The sequence below is a fragment of the Zonotrichia albicollis genome, chromosome 6 (assembly GCF_047830755.1).
Source record: "Zonotrichia albicollis isolate bZonAlb1 chromosome 6, bZonAlb1.hap1, whole genome shotgun sequence".
Classification (NCBI taxonomy): domain Eukaryota; kingdom Metazoa; phylum Chordata; class Aves; order Passeriformes; family Passerellidae; genus Zonotrichia; species Zonotrichia albicollis.
Window position 1 is genome coordinate 29637078 of NC_133824.1, and position 24614 is coordinate 29661691.

General features: G+C 39.5%; 2 protein-coding genes across 7 annotated transcripts in view; one reads left to right on the forward strand and one right to left on the reverse strand.

The window, feature by feature from the left end:
- Window positions 1-17633, reverse strand: part of SNAP23 (synaptosome associated protein 23) — a 23992-nt gene extending 6359 nt beyond the window's left edge. The window contains exons 1-7 of one of the 3 annotated variants that reach the window (XM_014267695.3): window positions 17033-17633; window positions 8679-8784; window positions 8078-8119; window positions 6757-6805; window positions 6124-6241; window positions 2910-3062; window positions 2193-2337 (exon numbers count right to left, since the gene is read on the reverse strand). In XM_014267695.3, the coding sequence (XP_014123170.1) occupies window positions 2193-2337; window positions 2910-3062; window positions 6124-6241; window positions 6757-6805; window positions 8078-8119; window positions 8679-8735 (564 nt within the window). In that variant the 5' untranslated portion in view covers window positions 8736-8784; window positions 17033-17633. Of the gene's footprint in view, window positions 1-2192; window positions 2338-2909; window positions 3063-6123; window positions 6242-6756; window positions 6806-8077; window positions 8120-8678; window positions 8785-16522; window positions 16685-17032 lie in introns of those variants that run through there. The other 2 variants (XM_005479994.4, XM_074542980.1) reach the window with 2 other exon arrangements.
- Window positions 17634-17696: 63 nt separating this feature from the next.
- ZNF106 (zinc finger protein 106) overlaps window positions 17697-24614 on the forward strand; it is a 40285-nt gene continuing 33367 nt past the window's right edge. For 3 of the 4 annotated variants that reach the window (XM_026794037.2, XM_074542971.1, XM_026794043.2), the window contains exon 1: window positions 17697-17872. The gene's annotated coding sequence lies outside the window, so the exon portion shown is untranslated. The remainder of the gene's footprint in view (window positions 17873-24614) is intronic. The other variant, XM_014268023.3, reaches the window with a different exon arrangement.

Sequence of the window (24614 nt, forward strand, 5' to 3'; positions counted from 1 at the left end):
ACAGAGAAAAAAGGTTGCTCTGAACTAGAAGTAATAGTAAAACCTGGGCCTATGGGCGTGAAGTCAGATTTATTTTGTTTACTGCAAATCCATAATTTTCATTCACATCCCCTCCAATGTACTAGTGCTGTAACAATATGGTATTTTAAGAACAAGCTTTAGATTTTATTATTTTTTAAAGCATTAAAAGTCAGGTCACAGTATCTAGGTTGAACAAGTGTGAAAATACAGTTTTACTGAAAGGTATGATAAGGAGTTTGTAAGTAATTCCCCAATTATGCAGTGTCCTGTGGGGAATGTGCAGGAAGTGTAATATGCACAAAATCAGCCTCTGCCCTCACCATGAGTGGAACCCCTAAGAAGCTCAACCCGTGCCAAGTATTAGCACAGGTTTATGTGCCAAGTATTGGCCATTTCACCTTTGTCTTGAAATGGGCTGGGCAGAGCACACTTGCAGTTCAAGTCCCTCCCTCCCATTCCCTCCTTCCTGCCTTTCAGGTCAAGGGGAGGGGAGGGACAAAAGCCTGCTATGGAAAAGGGAGACTCTAATCTGTTAACAACACTTTGGAAATACTAATCTAGTTACTAGATCTTCTTCTAAGAAAAATCCAGTAATGTAAGTTTCATTATGGGTTTCTTCAGACCACGAGTCTTGCATAATACTACCCAAAGTCACCCAGTCAAGCCTATTTCCAAGGTGAATCAGAATTCTTTAAAAAATAGAAGTATCAATTATATTCTGAAGTTAAATTCTGTTTCTTTACATGATACTGTTGTTTGGAGATTTACAGACAACATTTGGTTTGGTTTCTGTACTGTTCACTACATTTAAGAAGTTATCAACATAGGATTAATTTAAATATCCTAAGACAAGTTGCCAGTCTCAAAGCCAGGAATTGCACTTTCATTTTTATTCTGGTCTGCAAAGCAATTCTAACTTGTATACACCCCATTTTAATTATTAGTAAGACTTGATCAGCAAGATTTATTCCAATCACTAAACCAAAGGAGCATCAGGCCAAAAGAGATGCTTGAATCTACTAGAAACACTATAACTAAAAACAGTAATTCCCACTAGCAGTTTATTTGACCAGGCAGTTTTCAGTCTGCTTTATAACTTATAAGAATTTCACACCTCATTTTAAATTCAAAGAAATTTTCTAGTGTACTTCCAAGTGTCTGACTTTTTTAACACGGTAATCAGATGTGCAGTTTCAGTGAACAGTTAATGCATCCTCCATATAATCATGTTGATTTGCCTTATCAATACTAAATTACTAGACAAAATTGAACTGTTGACACACATGCAACTGGCATTTTTGTCACATCAGAGGAATCCCATTCCTTTTTCGTTTAAGTCTACTGCAACATTTCAGTGAGATTTTTAAAATCCCATTTTGTCTTAATACTATAATTTCACAGTAATCAGTGTTTGCTTCTACTTTTTGAAGTCTCTAATACACACTATTCATTAAAGGTTTTTCTTCCTTTCTCAACCAGGATGCCTATAGAACAACTTCTACTCATTTCAGAATACAGACATTTCTAAAATAGACTTAGCATTCTCATTAAGCTTCCATTTGAAAGAAACCTCCCAAAATATATTCATATATGGTTAATCTGTTTGGAGAAGCTAACACTTAAATAACTAAATTATATATATAAAAGAAAGTTACTATAATTAACTTAATGTGCAGACCATTTCCCTATGCACCTACAAACTCCATTATTCCAGTCTCCCCAGGTCCAATATTAATTCATCCACAAGAATTAGGGCAATGAATAACTTGTGTTTTACTTTACATTCATTATAGTGACTTCCTAGGAATTTTGAAGGGCCTTGGTATTGTTAAAAATACTTATTCCCTATCACAAGGAAAAAAAATTCCTGCGAGTAACAATCCACCAGGTATAACTCCAGTAAATGTTTGTACTTTTGATCCCATGAAGTTTATTAGTTTTCAGAGTAAGTAGTCATGTGTGCTGTATATTTAGGTTTCCTGGCACTCAAGCATTTGAATTTTAAGCTATATACCCTGTATGGATCAAGGTGTATCTCTTGTTCAAATCACTGCAACCTCAAGGATAGCATAAACTTATCACGAATTTGCTGCAAATACAGTGAGTACATTCCTAATAACCTCTGAGTGACAACCTCTGAATTGAGAGCAGAGAACACCTTTGACGTTTACCTTTACATTTATCCGGTCTATTTGCTTATTCTGGGCATCAATCTCATTGCCCATATCCAAAGCCATGTTTTTCAAATTCCCAAGAATGTTTCCAACTTGAGCAAGATTTTCATCCATTTCATCTTCTCTGGCATCATTGGTTATCCTGTTCAAATAATTAAGACAATGTTTCAAGAATAAAGAACTTGCTTTTGTCTAGCATAGATTTACTCTAGTAAAACTTGACTGTTTGTTGCACTATGCATTCAAACCAAGGTAGGTTTTTCCCCCTTTTAAAACTCCCTGTACTTCAAGCAAGCATTCACCAAAAAAAAAAAAAAAAAGTGCTAAGCTAGTCACTACTACAAAAATAGCCTAAAAAATTAAAATAGTTACCTGAAGTTTAAGACGCAAGTTTCTCTAAAATATACTTTATGACAATAATAGACCTTGATATTTTTAACAGTACCCTCAATAACTGAGTACTAAGCCTTACAGTTCTCACATCCAGAAACAGACTGACCATACCACCACTATGTAAAAAGAAAAAATGCAGGATGAGCACTACAATACTGAAGGTGTAGGTGTCTGCCATCACCTCTCCAAGACACAACAATTCCTCCAAACAATACTAAAATTTTCAATTTAGCAACCTGACCTAAAATGCATCTGTGAAAGAAGCTGACAACTAGTAACAGGATTTGTGCATTTGAGATTGAGGAATATGAGCTAGCAAACCTTGTAATATATCCACCACTTGGTCCTCCAGAAGTCTGAGGCTGCCGCTGATTTATACTTCTTGGCTGCATGGATATCACATGGTCTGCTGAGTTCTCTGTTCCATCTCCCCAGGTTGCTCTGTATGCTTTGCTGGCCTCAAAGTTCTTTGTCCTACTCCATAAAAATAAAAAATCTGAACCACTATATCAGAAATATAGCTTCCTGACTGAAATTCAGTATTAATCTAGAATTTTCATAAACATTTGTCTTGTGCCCAAAAGAGATGAAATTTTGTAGAGATAAAACTTTGTCTATATAATACAAGTTCTTGTATCTTGATAGTACAAACACAACTGAGTTACTCTAAGGACAGTGATGACTTTGGTCTTAAGCTTTAATAAAAGAACAGTAATTTGCTTAAAGCAATATTTAGCAGAGGACAGAAGGTTATGACAGTCACAAGAAAGCTTACCCTGTCATAAAACAGAATTGCACTTATAACTGGAATTAATCTAGAGACAAGATTAGTTACCTTTCAGGAAGAAATAAGAATGAATGCAAAAACTCACTCAAATAAATACCTATATTATGCAAGAAAACCATTAATTGCTACTATTTTTTTAAATCAAACATTAAAAAATTACTTGGCAACTGAAGAAGTTAATGTTTTTCATGTTAACTTTGATTATGAACTAACAGTAATCATGTTTAAGTAGTTCTTTCATTCTGCAATTCAATTGTACTAACTCCCTTAAATCAATAAGCCAACTTGGCATTATTCTTTTCCTATGTAAATCATAGGAGAAAAAAAAATAAAGAAAGCACACTGACACAAAGCAGTCTAAAGAATCACAGAACCACAAAAGCATGAGGAGAAGAAAACCTAGCAAAATAAACTTATCTATGGGTGTTTATGTATTCAATATGGGAAATTACATCTCATAGGTCACATCCTACAAGAAGTAATCTAAAATGAACATATTGAGGGGAAAAAATAGAATAATTTCGCTGTTAATAGTGGAAATATTGCACCCAACAAAACCCTGAAGAAACCTAAACTAGTCAATTCTAGCTCCTTGTACATACACAGGCCTAAAGATGTCTAAGTTTACTGCAACTAGATTGAGCATTGTATTTTGATCTCATTTATACTAAAGCCATAAATGGAAGAGATCTCTGTATGATTTGCTTCTGGAGGAACAAAGTCGTAGATGCCAGAGGCACATGTGAGGACTTCATTAACAAAAAACAAGGGACCTGGGGACTAGTTGCACCTGTGAATTAGACAGCCAGAAAAAGAATTACTGTTCAAAATAAGCCCAGTTAAGAAGAAAACATCTCACCACCTGCTTTTAAGAGCTGTTTTTCAAATTACTACACATTTCACATTTCTCAAGTTTCATTTCTGCAAAACTAAGGCAATTCACACAACCTATCAAACCAGCAATGGCTCAAGCAGTTGCTCACCATTTCCACAGCTAATAATACCCTCTGTAATAATGGACATTCTCTATTCATGTCAGTATTACAAAACATCACAATCACAAGGAGAACCACATGCAGACAGACATCATGCACATGCAAGCACAAATGCAATAGAACATCACTTCAGACAGCTGGTTAAATATGCATCTGCACTACTAACACTGACCTTGTCCTAAAATCCACTTTCACCAGTTTAAGTGAATACAGCTTCTTATCCTAGTCTTCATTTTTAGAAAGCAAGCATCAGTGTTAGGAAAGAATGGAGAAGAAAGTAGTACAGATCAACAAAAAGGTAAATTGTTAATAGTACATAGATTGTATAACAGTATTTTTTATTTTCACAAAGCTGTTATAAATAATCTAAACCTATGAGATATTAAAAAAAACCAGTAACTCCGCAAGTGTTCTGATTTAGCTTATATTGCTTTATGCTTTTATGAAAAATATGAAAAGCTGTGGAGGTAACTGACAAATAAATCTAACATTGAGAAAGGGTTGGTGTACCAGTAGATATATGAAAGACACTCACTCTTTGCTGCCTTCTACTTACCCATTTTTTTTCTATACATTACTGTCCAGTTTGGTACACAACTACTTCTGTTTTTGTTATCTGTGTACTTGGAGTGCCACAAGAGTTCACAAATTCTGAGCTTGTTTAGTGTCAATAAGCTGCTTAGCTTCAGTGAAATAAGACTATCAACTACAGAAAACAAAGACTGAGTGTGTCAAAATGCTCAAAGTCCACCAGCTTGAGCCAACTAATATATAGCAGTAAGCACATCTATCCAGAAGTCAGGACATCTGCATTTTCAAGGGACTAAAGCACTGAGACTTTCAGCCTTAGAAGTCACATTCACATCGATCCTAAATGACCCTCTAAGTGCTATTCTCTTAGTTAAACAGACTTAGCTACTCCAAGGAATATATACCTAAACTTCTGCTACTTCTCCATTGAATGATAATTGATTTTGTTCATGCTAAAGAGCAAAAACCAACAAATGCACGCACTGATCACTTCAGTCACTATACTCAATTTATGCCTCCATTTGGAAGGGTTATGATCACATCCAATTAACACACACAGTTTGGTACTTTACTACTTAAAGCGAGGACACCATCAGAAATAATTCTGACGTTGCTCAGGCTGTTTACTTGTTTAAAAGTACAAATCAAGTGTCATACTAAAGATTAGATTACTCAACTGATTTAGATATGGCAGCCATAAAACTGATGTTATAAAAGCAATGTGAAGCAGGTCTGCAAGAATTTACATAGTCACTAGTGAAAAGATTAAAGCTTTAACACCAGTGTCTGCTCTGTTCTCCTAGTCTCATTCTCCCTAAAGTATGAATAAGTTGTCTTGCTTTTAAATTAGTACAAAAGTATTTTGTGAAAAAATTATTTTTGGAAGCAAATTTCTAAGAGACAGGCACTTACATATAGCTATTTGCAGTTCAATTTGGCCTTATCTGCATGGATATCAATTATCTTCTACTAAATAGAAGCCTTAAATAGATTAGGCCAGAACTATGCAGGATGCTATATAGCAGCTATATTTACAGTAAAAGGGGCACAATGTTTGGTTAGATATAAGTTAACTTTAGTTTCTCTCATACAATTTTAAAAGGATGCAGCTCTACTTATCAAAACAATCCATTTTTGACATTCAGCATTTTTAATTAGCTCTTTAATTAGTTAATATTGGGAATATTCTGGAACTCTAGGCCCAAGTACCAGTATAACTGACCTGTTGCAAGGACAGACACAGAGCCCACAGCATTTGTTGAGCTCTGTCAGTGTCTTCTCAGCTTCTCTCATGTCCTTGTTTATCTGGTCCATGCCTTCTTCTATACGATTTAGTTGTTCTAGAAGAGAAACAGGTAACCTGACTAAACATGGACTGGGAGAAGTGGGCAAAATTAACATCTCTTTATAGCAGGAAGAAGTTTCAGTGCTATCTTTTTATAAAGACTATTGACTTTTTTCTTTCCTGCCTTCTAGGTTTTTTTTCTAATTTTTAAGAAAGATATTCAATGAGAAGTTTTGGTTACTACTTTGCAAATACCTTCCCCATCCTTAGAGCACCATTTCTATTGCTACTTTTAGAATAAATGCAGCTAGTTACATTCATGCCATAGTGAAAGAAAGCAGTTTCTGTAGCAGAGCTGTGTTACATTGTAACTATCATTACCTCTTAACTACTTTAAAACATATTTTAAACACTACAAATACCTAGGAATAACCAAGTAGGAAATCTCATTTTCACTTAAATAGTTTTTAATAATAAGCCTTTAGTTTCAGCAACAACTCTTCTATGATAGTTATTTTCTTACATTTGTTACATTCTAATGTTGATTTTTAGTGTTAGGGAAGAACTTACCTCCTTGCTCATCCAGCATGGTAATAGTTTTGATGCCAACATCCTGGGACTGCAGAAAGAAATTTAGTTGCACATATAAAATGAGACTGCAGTGCAAAATCAGAAGATCTGGATAGTAAATTTGATCAGCCAAGATTATAATACAACAAAATAATTTCTGTAGTAAAGCTATTAGAAGTCTCAAGTTACCAGCTATGTTAGTGTAACAGGTAAGGTGCTTATCAGCCTATCTCAATTAGTGGGGCTTTTATGGTATTTTTGTGAGGTTTTTCTTACATTACAAAAGATGATAAAATTTATTGTAATACTCAGATTGAACTGTGACAACATCTGGCTAGAAAAGCAAACCTAGCTGTGCTTCATTTTGAGAACCAGCATTTGGTTCATTCATCTCTACATCCTTCAAAAGGGCTTACAAGGCCTTTAGTCCTGGGAGCCAGAATCAAAGCAAGCAAAACAAAGCCTGCAAAATAATTTCTAAGAATTTAGCAGAGAGGAACATACTACAGCAGAGCTCTTTGCTGTAGTATAAGAGACAGTAAGACACTGACTGTAAGCTCAGTGTCTTGGATCTAGCATGCAAGTTGCACCCATGCTTTACTATAAACTGGCAGCACAGAATGAATCAGGAAACTACGATGCCAAGAGAAATCATGTTGGCTCATGACATTTACTTAATGCTTGTGTGTGAAGGATTTATCAGGCTACAGTGATCAAATGCCTTACTGCTAACAGCTGCATCTTCAGCAACCAGAACTGTGCAGAGGAGTAGATTCCTCATACAACTTCACTTTGATAAACCCAAATACAGATTTGTTTCAAATAATGTAAAAGGGTGTTAAGAGTTTCCTTATCAGTTAAAACTGATGAGCAGATTGTAAGAAATATGTAGAATTACTTGTTTGAACCAAGAGCAGTCATACTCTACCACCCCCCCCAGCTGACCCCTACTGTCCTCAGTACTGAAACATTTCTAAACTGTTCACAGTGAGCTGAAATACAGACGAAAGATGTTATGAAAAGCAAATTTTTCAGCAGCCAAAGACGTAACTGACCATCAGAAGACTTTTTACAACTAATCTGTAACATTTGAAGATCAGATCCTTTTGCTTAAAACAGGTAAAAAGGATATTGATTCTTCTGTAATCTAATAGAATGTGAAAATCATGCAGGTTATGTCATTCTAATGCTACTACTCAATTAAGGCAGCAACTTCTAATGATGAAGTGTGTCTTGAGAAAGACAAAAAACTGTTTAAAATTAGTTACCATGACACTTTTTATACTTCATAAATCCAGAGAATTCAAAAGCTTTTTCTTACCTCAATGGCCAAGCCAAGAATCCTCCTTGTGCTTTCCAAAGACTAGAAAGAGAATTTTAAAATGAGTGCATTAATTACTTATACACACATTAGTATCTGAAAGTCTTCTCTGTCAGTTCATTGTAGTAAGGCAATAGTATACACCTTGTACACCAACAGTTCATCACCTGTTCTATATTTAATACATGCTACAACATATTGGCAGCACATTAGATTTTCTGTTTTTAGTCCTTGCTTTTATTTTTGTTATCCCATTGGAAAGTCTTAAAAAAGATTACATATTCAAATGAATTTTAGTTAAATAAGAAAGCCATGAAGTATCAATAGAATTACAATGCTGTAGGTAACCAAATTCTATCATATCAGTAATCACAACTGGCTGATCAGTACTCAGTAAAGTGACTTCAAAATTCAGCAGTTAAAACTCAATTCTTCTTTTTAGGAGTAGTCTTCACTCCAGTATTCACCAACTAAAGTGTAAACTTAAAACATTCAGCTATAACCTTGCAGAATCATTATCCTGGTCCGTATTTTTTTTAAAAGATATTCTGATCTTGTTAGGCAAATACTGTAATCCCAGATGTCTTCCTATAATATTTACCTCATCAGTGACCTGGTTGGCCCTCAGCTGAATTTCTTCAGGTGATAGCTCATCCATGATGAGGAAATACTACTTGTAAGGAATCACGTTAAAGAGAACCTTCCCCCTGTAACAACAGATACCAAGTAAGCATTAGAATTATCATTTCATCAGTATTTTGAGTTGAAAGTAGAAGATAGTTCAAAGAATGAGAGCCTATACATTTCATTCTGCATAGTAAAACATCTCATTAGGACTAGAAGACACTAAAATAATTATTCACCTGATGTGACCTAACTGAGGAGCTAAAAGAAATATAGGAACAATCAGTATATGAAGAACGTTTTTTTCCAAGATTTGGCTTCCTAAACATTTTTGAAAAAATTCTATGGTTAGTAAGGTAAAAAATAGGAAATAAGGTCTTAAAATAATAAACTTCTCTATGCTGGAGAAACACATTAGTTTGCCCAGTAATCTAGAAATAAATTTATTAAGACATTTAAGTTATTAGTAAAAACTTTAAGTGTTCTTTCCATTTCCATTAAAGAATTTAAATATCTGAAAAAGGAGAAACATTTTCACAGATAAAACACCACCTAAAATGATCCCAAGTAAGACTCTAGAAATGGTTGTTGTTATTGTATGGTGAATTCCTCAAATGCAAAAGGATCCACAAAGGTTTTAACTGGTATGTCTGAAACTGTAGCAAAGGTTTTCTGATCTATCTTTCTCATAATAAGCACAGGGTGATAACTGAGGTCCCAAGACACCATGATCTACCTTTTGTTAGAAACAGAAGATATATATATTGCCTAGAAGACAAGATGAATTAGCAATCCCATCAATAAGCGTATTCCTATCAGAGACAGGTTTTTCAGAGTTAAGAATCTGCATTTTTGTTGGAGGAATGGTAATAAAACCATCACTCCTAGCAATGGGAAAACAGAGCTCACAAGCTACACAAGAATTTAATGAGATAGCACATAAGCTGAGAAATAAGAGGATATCCCCCCCCACCAAATTTTCCCCCTTAATTTTAAATTACTCCTTGATCTTTCACATGAGTAGGTTGCAATTAAGTTCACGGTACTCATGGATATAATTCCAAACATCCTGCTTGACTTCACTAATTTTCCCCTACAAGATCAGTATTTTAGAATATCTAACAAAAGTAATTGCTCCTAGGAAGTTAAATTTATGCAGATTTGCCCAGCTGTTACCCCACAGCTCTTCAGAAGAAGTGTGCATTACTCTGATGGTGAACTGAAATCAAGACACCTAAATCCCTTACAGTTGAAGTACTTAAAGATTTAAAGAACATTCAGCAGGTTTGGTCTTCAGCACCTAGCATAGCCTGAGACTATGGCTCTAGGAGATTTCTGTAAAGTAGATGTCAGTGCATGTTAGCTTTTGGTATCATTAAATAAAAAAAAATTCAAGATATTCTCATACAAGGCCTCTAACTCTGTTTTCAGTAGTCCAATTTCAGTGTATAATCAGTAAATTATCTTTTCATTAACAGGCTTAAGCTCCTTTCCTCAGATAAGGTTTATCTGAGGCAGTCCCAGCTTTGAATTTGAGAACACTCTTCAAGCTGACTTGCACACCTAAGGACCAGTAAACCTGAGACAGGGAGGAAAGTACCTATTTTCACTGAATTAGATTAAGCAACATCTCTGGGCAACCTATTCCAGTGCTCAGTCATCTGCACCATGAAAAAGCTTTTCCTCATATTCAGGTGGAACTTCCTGTGCATCAGTTTCTGTCCTTTGCCTCTTGTCCTGTTGCTTGACACCACTGCAGAGCCTGGCTCCATCCTCTGACACCCTCCCTTGAGACACTGATAGACACTGATGAGGTCCCCTCTCCATGGTTTCTTCTCAAGGCTGAGCAGGCCCAGCTTCCTCAGCCTTTCCTGGTAAGAGAGATGCTCCAGTCTCTTAATTATCTTCCTAGCCCTTTGCTGGACCCACTCCAGGAGCTCCATGTCTCTCTTGTTCTGAGGAGCCCAGAACACACAGCACTCCAGATATGCCCTCACCAGGGCTGAGCAGAGGGGCAGGATCACCTCTGACCTGCTGGCAGAGCTCTTCCTGATGAACTCCAGGTTCCCACTGGCCTTCTTGGCCACAAAGGGCACTGCTGGCTCAGTTGTTGCCCACCTGAACCCCCAGGTTCCTCCTGGCAGAGCTGCTCTCCAGCAGGTCAGCCCCAGCCTGTGCAGGACCCTGCACTTGCCTTTGTTGGATTTCTGACAGTTCTTCCCTGGCCATCTCTCCAGCCTGTTGAGGTCCTTCTCAAGGGCTGCACAGCCCTCCGGGGTACCAGCCACTCCTCCCAGCTTTGTGTCATCAGTGAACCAGTTCTAACAGCTGACAGACAGGCTTTGTGTTCACCTAGCTTGCTCACATCTTTATGAGTAGCTCCAGTGGCAGCCAGCAAGAAGTTCTATAGAAATGCACAGCATTCCACTCACTTTTGCCCTAATAGTATTTAGTCTTGACACTGTTTATAAATTGACCTAACAATCAAGAAATCCAGCTTCAAGATGTGGAGGAAAAACCCTTCCAACACAGCAGACAGAGGGAAAAAAAGTTACTTCCAGGATTTTTCAAAGCTGAGTTATGCATGTGCTTATCTTCTGATGCTCATATTTGGACACCTGCAGTGCTTTGCCTCTTGTGACATGAAACCATAATTTAAAGTGATGACTCATATAATTGTGAGGGTATGACCTGTGTGAGTAAGCTAAGTAAAACCATTCAGAACACTTGGTTAAGAGAAATGTTCTGACAACCTTTATCATAGATGAAGGGTCCAGCTATTTGCTGAGCTTTTCTGATAATTTCTTGAGGTCTTATGTCACTGAAAAGTGACAGAACATTTCTTTCTTTCAACTTCCTGGCAAACTTATCTGCCTTCACTTTTCAGACATTACCATTAGAGTATATAAAACAAGACATATTAAGATTTCCTTAAGACAGGTATAAGAAAGCATGCTCTTTGAATTAGTATGGTTATAATGTCTGTTTAAAGTTGAATATCCAAGCCAAATGCATTAGACTCCAAAACCCCATAGTTTTATTCCTGTTAGTTTGCAGCACTGCTTTTGCAAGCACAGGCACAACCTACATGGTACCTCTGCAGAGGCAATTAGTGCCATAAGGCAGAACAGAAAAACACATTCTCTAGGCAATAAAAACTTCTCACCACATGGCAGTTTAAAAAAAATTTAAAAAGCACACAACACTAATTTAAAACAAACAAAATATTTCCAAAATAGGCTGTTTCCAAAGACATGAATACAGACTCAATAGCTACAGGCCTAAGTGGAATAGTTGAACACAGCAGGTGCCCTTCATGCAAGATACCTCAAAAGAAATTTTAACAGCCAAGATGAGGCCATTTGTATTGAAGTAACTCAGCTGCTCCAACAGAGCACAATATACGTACATACAGAAAGGAGACTTGTTTACCCATCTTTCTGCCTAGGAATCAAAAAACATCCTTGGAGGTATCTTACTCCAATATTAATGGTATAGGAGAAAATTTATAAGGCATTAAGATTACTCAATAAAGACAAAATATACAGAGAGAAAAAATGTGATATGGTTAAGATAACATTTGTTATGATAATATTTGCTAAGGCAAGCATTTATTTTAACATTGATGCTCAATGTCCATTTTCTTCACCTTCCTTCCCCTACCATTTACAAAATCCTAGCCACAAAATAACCAAAGTAAAAAAAAACAACAGCCTATGAAGATATTTCATAATTATATCAATATTCTGCTATTTTTAATTTTCTTTCTAGATGGGCAAACTTTAAACAAGAATCTAAAGTACCTTAAGACAAAGCAGTACTCCTTTAAGGAAGGATGTGATGTCAGCTTTGTTTACTTTCTTTTATCAGTTTTCTGCAGTATTTGCTCAGTTGAACACATTTCAGTACAACTCCCCTTCTGCCCCTTTCAGAGGAAGGCCTGGTACTTGCAGAGTATGCAAAACTAAACTTGCTACAAAAATGTATTTTCTTGAGATAACTGGGCTCATTAAACCTTTCTACTAGGAAACAAATTACAACACATTCATTACCTTAACTATGACTGCCTTATAAAAAGGAAGATTGAGAAACCAGAGAAGCAAGGAAATAAACACATGGCCATCAAATTTTTACAGCTATGCTTTATTTGGGAGATTGTACAAGATAGAAAGAGTTCTTTGAAATTCCAATTCCAACCTGAAGCTTTAGATCTCTTTACAAGACTACTCATGTTGGGCTAAGTCATCCTGTAAGTTCACCACTATAATACATATCATAACTACAACATTGCTGCCCAAGCCAGTTGAGGATGGATTAAGCTTAAGTTACTTCTATCTCCTGGACAAGAGGAAACAAACTTATGTCTGCACAGCCTTTTTCCCACTTACTATCCATTTAGTCATGGCTCCAAAAACCCTGAAAAACTTTCAATTCACTCTCCTATGTGAAGTTCTTAGGTTGGAGAGGACTGAAAGACAAAACAAAGTTATTGCAAAATAATGAGGGACACAAGAAGCACTTTTGGGGTGATTTTATCATTGTCCATTCAAAGCATCACTGGTTTAGAGATCTTCATTTTGTTAATCAACACTCATAGAGCAGTGAAAGCATTTTAGTGGGTTCTTTGTCTAACTTGAGAAAGCTGGAAGGTGACAAACTGATGTGAGCTATGGCTTGGTCTCTATTAGCAGGAGGGTGATCCTGGGAAACTACAGTGCAAATTTTTCTTTGGGAAAAGCACTGCTGGCACTGCCACATTTGGGGTGGATTAGTCCCAAGCACTGAGTTCTGTCCCCAGCTACTGAACTGAGAGCTAACACCTGCCAAGGCAGAACTTTCATAGTGTGAGAGGAGCAAATTGAGTGTTAGGAACCCCCTTGGTGACCTGTCTGACCACGTCCCCAGGTTTAAGTACCCGCTTGTGATCAGAGAGCTACGGAAGCATCACTTCATCCAACAGCAGTTCACTGGCTGTTTTCCTGACAATAGGCACATTAAAAACTTTGGGGGGGAGGTAATAAAGCATTTAAATGGAAAGACCCTCAAGACTTAAAGCACTGCTGTATGCAGCCAGCAACAACATGATCACCTCTGCCACCCACCTTCCCAGAGCACACTGTAGAAAATTAACATAAAATCTTTTTTTGTTGTCTCTCTCATGGGCCTAAAATACCCCACTGCACCACTAAGAGTTTTCCTTGCAAGTATTTTCATTTCCATTCAGAATTACTTGCCAACTGGAAGCCAGTTATTTATACCAATACACTCAGCTTCCAATGCAGACAAGTTTCAGAAGCCATTACAACAGTGACTTTGCACAGCATTTTTAAGGTTTTTTTCAATACCAATAATCTTCTGGGATTTATAAGACACTTCCATAGTAATGAAAGCTATAGTAGGCAAGTTACATTATTTAAATATGCTCTTCTTCAGCACTTAGCTGAGAAGCAATTCTAATGCTTATTTGTCATTGTCTCTAGGAAAAAAGGAAACTTAATTCCTTGCTTTATGACCACCACAACACATGAAGGCTGTGCTGTCCAGAATACTCAAAACCCTTACTGATCTTTATGAATTTAAATTAATTGCAGGGTGCCACAATGCTGATAAAGTGCTTGTTCAACTCCAGTTACACTGTCCACATCTGGGAGAGGCTGACAAAAGCGACAAGTTTCCTGAAGCCAGACAGCTCTACTTGCACCAGATCAATATTGTTTGATTGCTGGCACGTTTACAAACCCACTCCAAATAAGATTTTTGTTTTGCATCTCTGGCTGGCAAGAAGCAGTTTTGTACCTCTGATAGGCTTAATTCCTTTCAGAATTTTGAATGCAATTCAGAAATGGATATAACCATTACATTTGCTACATATCAAACTACTTCCTTACTCAGTATCTGAAGGTCCTCTATTTGCACATACCCCTTTTCCTGTGAAGTTATGCTTTTAATCAATTTCACAAACTTGCCTTCCTCTTTCACTGATAACTTGTAAACTGGGGGGGGGGGGGGAGGGGGGGGAAGGAAAGAGCCTATCTGGTGCATCTACAAGTATAATTGAGAAATACAGCTTATGCCCTCTTACCACAAAGATAGGAACTAGCTGCTGATACAACCCAGCTGTTGCAGCAACTGACTGGAAGCCAGTATCTCATGAGATGTATTTTTAGTTGCCAGTGAATTTGTACAGCCTCAGGTGATTGCAGATGCTCTCAGTTCCTTCTCTTGTAAAGGGAGCTGTTGCCTTTCCCCAAAAGATGGAAAAATTAATGAAACAATATTCTTAGATATGTGAATGTTAAGTATGAATTTCCTGTGCATACTCACAAAGATCAAAATTAGACATCTTTGTGTTTAGTGATGGAGTTTTTTTGTTCTCTCAAATTCTTCGTATCACTAATACAGAAAAGTTGGGTTTTTAAAACCCTTCCTTAACACAAACACCTATCCTACTTGCTAGTTAGCTGAAATTCAGCCCAGCTATTACAGGGTGGCAGAAGGCATCAGCACCAGAAATTATTATGTCTACAAGATAAATGAATAAAGCATCTGTGGCCCTGGAGGAAGAGGCCAGGGCCCAGGACCAAGACACTACTCTGCATGCTTCCTGCTTTCCCTTATCAGCTTCCTGAACACACTGCACAGAGGCGATAGCACAAAGAATAGGCGCTACCAATGCCACCTCCTCTGTGCGCTGTGCTCAGTTCTACTCTCACCTCAGCAATTCATTTTTGCCCCTGAAAAAGCCTCATGAAACCTCCTCCAAATCACATACTGACCAATACAAATTCACAGTCCAACTTTGATCATTTACTAAGTTACAGACTCCATTTCTCCTAAAGACACAAGCTGTGCTATATAATTGTGCCCCTACTTCAAAAACTGCGGAGTGGAGGAGGTCAGGCATATAGACTGGCTACTAGACTGCCAGTAAGCAAGAAAGTGCTCAATTGCATCAATCAAGCAAGCAGTTGATATCACAGGTAGCTTTGCCTTTGTCCCTAAACACCTTCCTACATAGGAACATAGCTGTTCCCTCTACAGTACAGAATCACGTTTGTTTATGAAGGGGAAGTAAAATAACACCCTTAGTTCTAAAGACTGAGCATCTAGTAACCTTTTTCAGAGAACAAAACAAAAAGTAAGGCAAATAGTTAGAGAGGTTGCATAAAGAAATTTCCCAAGTTCCCTTAGATCGTTTACTTAGAGTGTCATGTGCTAACTTCACATTAAGTGAAACAGAAAGAGAAAAAAAGTGAAAAAATAGAAAAATAAAAGTGACTCATTAGTAGCTTCCCAGAAGCACCAAGGGCATCGAGAGGTACAAGAGAAAGAAGCACAAGAAGCACTTCGATTCTTATTGTTCACTACATAAACACTACAGCATTTTACACAGATTAGTCTAAAAGCAGCAGGACACAATACATAAGCTTAATAAGAAGCAACAAGAGGTGGGTTTTCTCCTGGGCCCTACTAACAGCGCAATTCACGGGCTCTCACCAAGCAAATAAAAACCACCTGGACATGGCATTGCCGCCCCTGCTACGGGCGAGCCCCCGAGGCCTCTTCGCACACGGGGGCGGGCGCAGCCCACAGCTGAGGCGGAGGCTCGGAGGACCGGGGCCCGGCGCCCCGCGCAGCCGATACAGGACGGCAACCGCGGCGGGCCAGGCCCGCCTGGCCCCACTGAGGCCCCCGGCAGCCACAGCCACAGCCCGCCCGCACAGGGCGGTACGCGGCACGGAGGAAGACGCGAACCGGATCAGTCAGCCTGCCGCCTCACCCGGGGCGCTGCGAGCTGCCAAAGCCCAGCCCGTCACACACCTACCGGCACAGCCACAGCCGCCGCCGCCGCCGCTCCCTTACGCCGGGCCGGGCCGTCCCTTTAGGCTCCCATGTCCCGCCCGTCCCCGCTGCCGAGCCCCGGCCCGCACGCGTCACCGCCGCCCCCGGAAGCGGGGCCGGGCCCGCCCCGCTCCTCCGCCACTCCCAAGGTGGCGGCGGGAAGGAACCGCCCCCGGCGCCCTCGCACCGGCCGGAACACAGGCCTGTGTACAGCCGGCATGGCGCCATGCGAGAGTGCTGCGCCTCCTTCCCTCCCCGTTGAAGAGTGGGGGGTCTCAGTGCCGGGTGTGGGTGTGCATGTGGTCGCCCGCGGTCCCGCTGTGCTTACTGGAGCTGCGGCAGGAAACAACGCAGTACAGAAGTGGCCCTATTTGTATCGGTGGGGTTTTTCTCCAGTTAACTCTCTACTAGGACGATGAGTGTCAGCGCCCTTCTGCCACCAGCGGAGAGGAGAGCAGAAAGGGAAAGCTGCTCCTCGCTATCACTGACCTTATCCTTTGCAGCTGAACCGCGCAGCCTTTCCTGAGATATATTCCTTCTCAGGTGTGGATAAGTTCTTCCCTGAGGCTGCTGTCGGGCTGTAAGCACTGAAAGCACACCCGGTAGCTTTCACAGCATCAGGTCCTGCATCCAAAGCCCCTCTTCCAGTGGAACTGCTGCTGCGATCTCAGAGCTTGGGTCTTGGTTTCCCCCGCCTCTCTCAGTATCTCGGGATGCTCCAAGTCCCTGTGGACTTTGGCCTCGTGAAAGGTCCCGGTCAGTAAGGCTTACTGCAGACCTCACAACCCGCGCCGTTCTCCTCCTGCTTTAAAAATCGCCTCTGGAGCAATTTCCCAGTCACGGCCACCCTGGCAGGCGTGATGTCCACGGCATCTCGCTGCTGAGGTACCCGCCGTCTGCAGCGTCTGATTTGTAGAACGGTAACACGTAGCACTATGCGTGTTTAAAGCGCTGTGTTTAGACATAACTACAATAATCTCCATTTTCATTATCTGTTGGTAAATGCCCCCAGCTGGCCGGTGCTGGTGCCCTCGCCATGAAGTTCGTTCGCCTGTCGGCTGTCCACGATGGTCCCGCCGCCGCCAGGACTGCATTTCCCGGCAGCCCCCGCGGGCACGCAGGCGTGCCGTCCAGCGTGCAGCGCGGCCGCGTCCCGCCGGCCCATTGGTGGGCTGCGCTGTGCCCCCGCCAAACCGCGCGCGCTCTTGCGGGGTGGGCCCGGTGCGGTCGCCGTGCGGGCGGCCGGACCCGGGGCGCTGCTGGCCGGGCCTCCTCGGTCCCACAGGGGAATGGGCTGCCGGGCCGCTGGCCTGGGCAGGGGTGCGATCCGTGAGTACCGGGGCTCTACGGAGCAGAGGGCTTGGGGAGAGCGGTGGCAGCTGGGGGCGATGGGGGCTGCTCCGGCTCTGGCGGAGTGGGCGGCCTGTGGAGGGCAGCAGGGCGAGCCCGGCCGAGGGGGGCTGCGGCTGCGGGCTCCTCGCCTTGGGGCGGGCATGCGCTTCGCTTTGCCTTGTGAGCATCCCCGATTGCTGTAGGGATCCCTGCACTTTGATGCCCTGCTGGAGAACAGCTTGGGGTGGAGGACTCTCTGTCCCAGGTGTGCAGCTGCCCTGCTGCCTCTTCGTGCTTGCCAGGAGTGTTTCCGGGGATGAAGTGTAACTGAGTGCAGAGTTGCTTAGTTGCCTTCCTCATAAGTCAATATCTAAAAATGTGTTGTAGTGAAAGCATGCATGAGTTTAGTGGTAAATATCTGCTAACTTAAAAGGAGTGGGACTGACAGCGTGAAACAAGTCATAATAGTATGATGAAATATGAGGTATTTGTAAGCAATCATTCATCATTGCACACAGGGTAGTTGAAATCCAAATTTATATTAAGAACTGCTCGGGGGGTGCATGTGAATGTCAATTCGCAAAAGTTTATGAAACCTTGGATACAAGTAGCACTCATGAAGCATTGAAGTTCCTGCTTCAGTATACTTTGTTGATGGAGGTTTGGTAACAATCTTCTCATGCAAGTATAAACCTTTTCACCTTCCCTTCTGCACCTGAGGAAAGCAGCTTTAAAGAACAGATAGGTTTTGAGATGGTGTGTCCTGAGAGAGAGAGAAGATAATTGAGAATTTGTGGACTTTGTTTTCAGCATGAGTTTCCAGGCTTGCATATCCTATATCTCTGTTGCTTATTGCTGTTCTTCAGGTATTTGCTACTTCTTTCAGTTAAACCTCAATTACTGTATTTAGCAAATTGGCTGTTTTGCTGAACTGACAGATCCTGGCCTAAAAAAAAAAAAAACCCAAACACTTAAGCCTTCCAAAAATTTGATTAACGGCTTTGCAGAAGTTTAGAAGCTTATTCTCATTAGTACTGCAGTGTTTGGGATTACAACTGCAGGCTCTAAGGACCAATGTAATGTATCTCTGTAACTTTTTACATGGGAAAATAGATTTCTATCCTGAAGTCTCTCCTATTAAAAGCAACTGAATTATGTTTTGTTTTTTTTAAAGTCCTTGCTTGACTTCAGCTGAACTGACAGTAAAAGGCAGCTGCACTTGCACTACTTTGTGTGTTCCACTAATGACTGATTTTTGTATGTAAAGTTAGCTAAAGGGGTGCTACACTCTGGCATTTTCAGTTGATTTTACCCAAAGTATGTTTGCATTTTACCTAAGTCCGTTTGGTCACTGTGACCAAACTTCATGTAGCTTCTATTCCCTAGGTTCAAAAATGTCACATACTTGAACTAAAGACCTTAATTCCTGCAGAATTGTGAATCCAGTACAGGGCAACAGCAGCCACTATCCTCTACATGCGTACATGCGTAAATTGTGTACAGAGATACAACTTGAAGTATCTAGGTAAAATGAAAGTATTTTTCTATCCATGTTCTTTTCACCTTATCTTGTAAAGAAAAAAATTGTAAGATATCCAGAATAAAGTTTAAATTTTTTCAGAATAAAATTTAAATTGTTAAAACTCTTTTTAACATCTGGTAATCACCTTTTGTGAACTCTGCCACCAGATGGTGTCATAAGATTTGAGGTGTTATCTGACTCAAGCTGATTCTAGCAAAGTAAGTGGATACTATATCTTACAAGTAGCTTGTTTTGTTTTTATAAAACTGTGTTTTATATTTCTAATGTAAGGTTTTTGAGTTTCTTTTATTAAGTCCTAGACTATTTTACATTTGGATCCTATTGTGGTAGAGCTGCATGTGTTCAGCCCTGGGACAAACTACAGAGATATGACAATTTAGGCAGAGCCCTGTATTTCTATTACCTGGTCATTAATTACTACTATCTTAATGTTTGAGATCCTTAACTTGATTTTTTCTTGGTATGAAAGCTCTTTATATTGAATAGTGACTTGAGTATCTTGGTTTGAATGCTTCAAAACACCCTCCAGTGATTCTTCATACTCTGTAATGACACTATAAATAGAAGAAGCCCAATTACTTGCTGAATGCTCTCCCTGTTTGTTCTCTTGTGTCTATACAGATCTTTCTTAGGGAGTCTGAGTTATTTTGACAAGGTCAGGTACCTGTTTCTGTGGAACTGCAATAGATAGGATGTATAGAGTAATCTGTTTTGGTGTGGCTTTTGAGTCCTTGTCCTTAACTTATCAGTGAAAGAGATGGCATATGAATACCCGGGAAGGATACAATGAGATTAAATAGCCTAGGAAGGGGGAAAAAAAGATACAACTTAATGTTACAGAAATAAAGTGTAAAATTAAGTGTTGGATATTTCTATCATTCATATAAGGGTCTGTAAAGTGAAGACCCTTTATAAAGTGACTCAAGGTCACCAGAATAAGCTAATGTGAATTCTTTTGAGAGTCACAGTAACATTTAAATTTTTAGATATTTAAACCTAAAATTTAATTGGGTTGTTTTGCCCACATGTTGTGGATCGCTATGTTGCTTTTTAGTAAGACTTTGTCTCAGTCACTATCAATTGTGTTTGAGGCTGTAACAGTAGTAGGGATACACAGGTAACTCCCTTCTCCTAAGGGTGCTAATAGGGGTGTTAGCCAAAGTACTACGTCCGGTTTTGAACAATCCTTTTAGAGTGCTTTGGGCAGCTTGGAAAGGGAAATGGCTATTTCAATAAGCCCAGGAAATGTGATGTTTGACGAAAATATCTGAAGAAAACAAAACTTGCATATGCCTTAAACCTAGTAGGGAGTATGGGAGAAAACAGAAGCTTTCCAGCTTGTGGAATTTCCAGGTATGTGGATTTTAGGTGTTCTAAGTGACAGCATACAGTAATAATGCTGAACAGTTCTTCATTCCAGTTTGGCAAGAATATATTCCTGAATCTTCAGGTGTGTGAAAAGCTCTCATGAATAAGAAAGAAATAAGGCATTTAGTTTCACTAGAGAGAAATTATCACCTTGATTTACAGCAAGGAAAACTTACTTTGTATATTAAGAGATTATTACCATTGCTTATGTATAGGACTTGGAAAGATGCAATTTGGTTGCGGGTTAAAGTGTATATGTTCTTCTGGTCTGTGCCCTGTTCTTAGACTTACATGAAATAAAAATAGAAGTCAGTGAAAACTCTGTGTTCCTGCCAGGTGTTCTGTGCCTGTGCAGGTCTGTTTAAGATATTTCTCTGTGGTGTCCTTATCTCCTGCAGACTTTCCCTGTATGTTGTAAAAATCCCAGTCATACTTATGAGATAGCACTCTGTTTCTGCTAGATGTTTTCTAGGCCACATAGTGAAGTAAATTTTATTGCTTTAAACAGGAGCTTAAAGAACTTTGATCTGTGAAATAACTTTTCTTTCCTGGCTTAATGTCAAAACAGTTAAGCACTTGTCTGCCCAGTTATACCATTTGCTGTCTAGTGGTGCTGTTTCAGTGCTCAGGGGTCTAGACTACCCCTTAGACTGTCACATGGATAAAATTAAATCTGGAAAGCAGGGAGAAATTTACCTTAAAAGCTTTACTTCTGGTATAAGTATTTGAACTTCTGGAGTGTAATATAGTTTTCTCCTTTGCCCTGTAAAAATAAGAAACCAACTACAAAGTAGTTAGTGGCTGACAGTGTGCTGGGGGAGAATCATGCTGTTAGTCATGACTTACTAAAGTTAAGTCCTTAAGTTTTTGTTTGTTGCCTGTGTTAGGATGCACAGATCAACATCTCAGAAGGAAAGTTAGTGCCCAGAAGGAGAGTTAAGGTAATTAATAGAAGTTATTGTCTAGTGGGGACGTGTGGTAAATTCAGATGCTTGAGGGGCAATGAATCTTGGAAGAGAAGATAGTCTGTGAATGATAGTGCTTTATTCCATGTAAATTTTGCTGGAGGTGATGAAATTGGAGCACAGGGCTCAGTATTATTATTACTATTCTACAGTTCAGCTGGGGTGTGCAGCTGGTTGCTGCAGGACAGAAGTCACTGAGGCACTAGGAATGACATCTCTGCAAGGAGCTGAGCATGTTGCTGCAGAACATTCTGCACAGTGAATTTGTAGCCTCCTGTTCTTCTCAAGTGTTGAGTTTCCACTGCTCTCTGTAGGGACATGCAGCACTTAGGCAGGCCTTTAGACAGGCCAGCGCTGCTGATCTCTTTGAAGCCTCCTGAGGATTTCTAGGCAGCTGGAATGCCGGGCTGCACACCCCACTCCATGGCACTTGTGGCTTTATATAGTCAGAGTGTTCAGCCACTAATCTGTAGCAGATTTAATCTTGATGTACATTTTTAATGTATGTTATCCGGTAAGGTTGAATAACTGTGGACAAATGGATGTTCTACCAGGAAGTAGTCTAATGCCTAATTTTCTTTGTAGACTATTTTTATTTGTGAGAAGGGCTCTCTAAAGTCTCTGTAGCAGGCTTTCTTAATTTAATTAAAGCTCTGTGGTATTTCTAAGCTCTATACAGGTGCAGACTATTGGCAAGTTGTGTTTACATCACCCAGTTGTAAAGCACATCCCTTCCTTTTAAAACAAACAAATAATAAATGACCCATTGAACGGTTACAACAACTTTCTATTTTGAGGGAATGTAATATCTCCTTTGTTTCAAAGGCTTTGCATTCTGCTCTTAACGTCTTCTTCTGTAACATGTAACGTTCTTTTTATATGATGGTGGGGTTTTTTTGGCAAAACCTTATCTTTGCTTGCAGTTCGCTCATTTTTTAGAGTAGCTCATTTTCCTGCTCAAGTCCCATAAAAAGTAATTTTCTATGTTATACAGCAAGCCGAGGATTTCAAAAGTGCAAGGTGTTAAAGCTGATAAAAGCTTGAATGTTGTTGAAGTTTAAAGTATGTGGATCTTTTTTTTGAGAATTCAAATATGCCTGCATTTATCTAGAGAGGGCTCTGTTTCTGAAGTTTCTTCATGAAGAATGGAAGTTTTGAGATTGAACAGACCAGTATATGATGAGATGAAATGCAGTGTCTACATGGCTCAAAAGCTGTCTGATTCTTGCTGATTTTACATAGTGACTGAGGAAATGCCTTTGATTTATTATGTTACTCAAAATACTTCATAGAAGTTCTTTTACAGTAAAATTGAAGTACCTAATTAAAATGAACCCCAGTGTTTATAGGTTTAGCAGCATTTAGGAGAAAGCTAAAGATGATGGGAAGTGGTTTATATCTATGTAAGACTGTAAGTCAAGAGGTGATCTGGAAATAGAATGTGTGTCTGTGTTCTCCCAGTCCCTGTAACATCTACTGAATCTCTTTATTTCTGAGCCCATGCCACTGAGAAAGTTTCCCTTTTCATAGTGACATCCAATAGCATTTGAATTCTATCAGTATTTTTAGTACTCTGTCATAAGTAATGCCCAGCTGATTGGGCAGTTTGCCGAAAACTCTTCCTGTAATCGTGTATAGTTACTATATGTTTTAATTAGCCAAAACAGGTGTAATGTTAGCTCTGCTGGTGAAAGTTTTTTAATGTTCCGTGCTAACTGGCCTGCTTCTCCTGATTTAAGTCCTGTGCTGCTTTAACCCCAGTGCAGAACGAATTCTGTAAATACTTGGGTGCTCTTGAAGGAGATCTTGAGCACGTGTAGGGTATTCCTCCGCTGAACTACAAAGTAGTGCCAGCAAAGAATGTTGGGGGTGCACAGAATATTTTAATGCAAAAGGAAGTGTCTGAAATTGGTGCAAGGATTAGCAGCCTCACTTTCCATGAGTACTTCCATATTATCTGCATTAAACCAGCTGTACTATGTTGGATAGGCATCTAAACATTTGTCACTTGTGTATGATCATTAATAATTCCTTTAGATCTGTTGTAGCTGCACAGATCTGTGTATAAACAGTAGATTGATGATGTGCTATTACACTCATCTAATAACTCACTAGAGAATCAGGAGTCTGCAATATCTCATTTTCTGTCTCTACTTGTATTAGCTTAAAGTTTCCTTAACTGCTGTCTCAGTTGAAATATGCTTTAAAACAAGTTATGATCTTTATAAACTTTTTCAAAATAATTTGTTGTGAAAGATAGTGTTTCTGAATCCTGACCTTCCCTGAAGGCAGGTGCTTTTGCATGGACATTGCTGATACCATATGAATTTATATGCAGGCTGGTGCAAAGTTTTGAATAATCTTAAACCTTTTTTGGGGCTTATGTGTCAAAATAAACAGCTGCTATAATGGTTCAAATATATCAGGTGCCCATGTGATCAAGCTAGAAAATGCATATTTAAATACTATCAGGTATCTCAGGGAGATCAAGAATGGCGGTTAGGGAACACAAGATGACTGAATCTCCTGTTGTGTTTTAAATGTGTTTGTTTTAGTATGGCGATGTGGATTTTTTTAGTGAGAAAACTGTTTCTCTCTTGTCTAATGGTGGAAGTGCTATTGCAGCTCTCAGTTTCCTCCCCTTTAACCCCAACAGATGCTGGTACCTTATGTGTAAATGGACGTGGAAAGCTGTAGGGAAAGAGTTATTTGTCAAAGAATTACATTTTGGACTTAAAGGGTTGTCCTTTTACTTGCTCATTTTTGTTTTCAGTTGTACAGAACAACTGAATATCAGAGCTGCTTTAACTCTAGGTAATCTGGATTTGGTAAAAATCCTGTTCCTGCCCTTTGTTCACAGCCT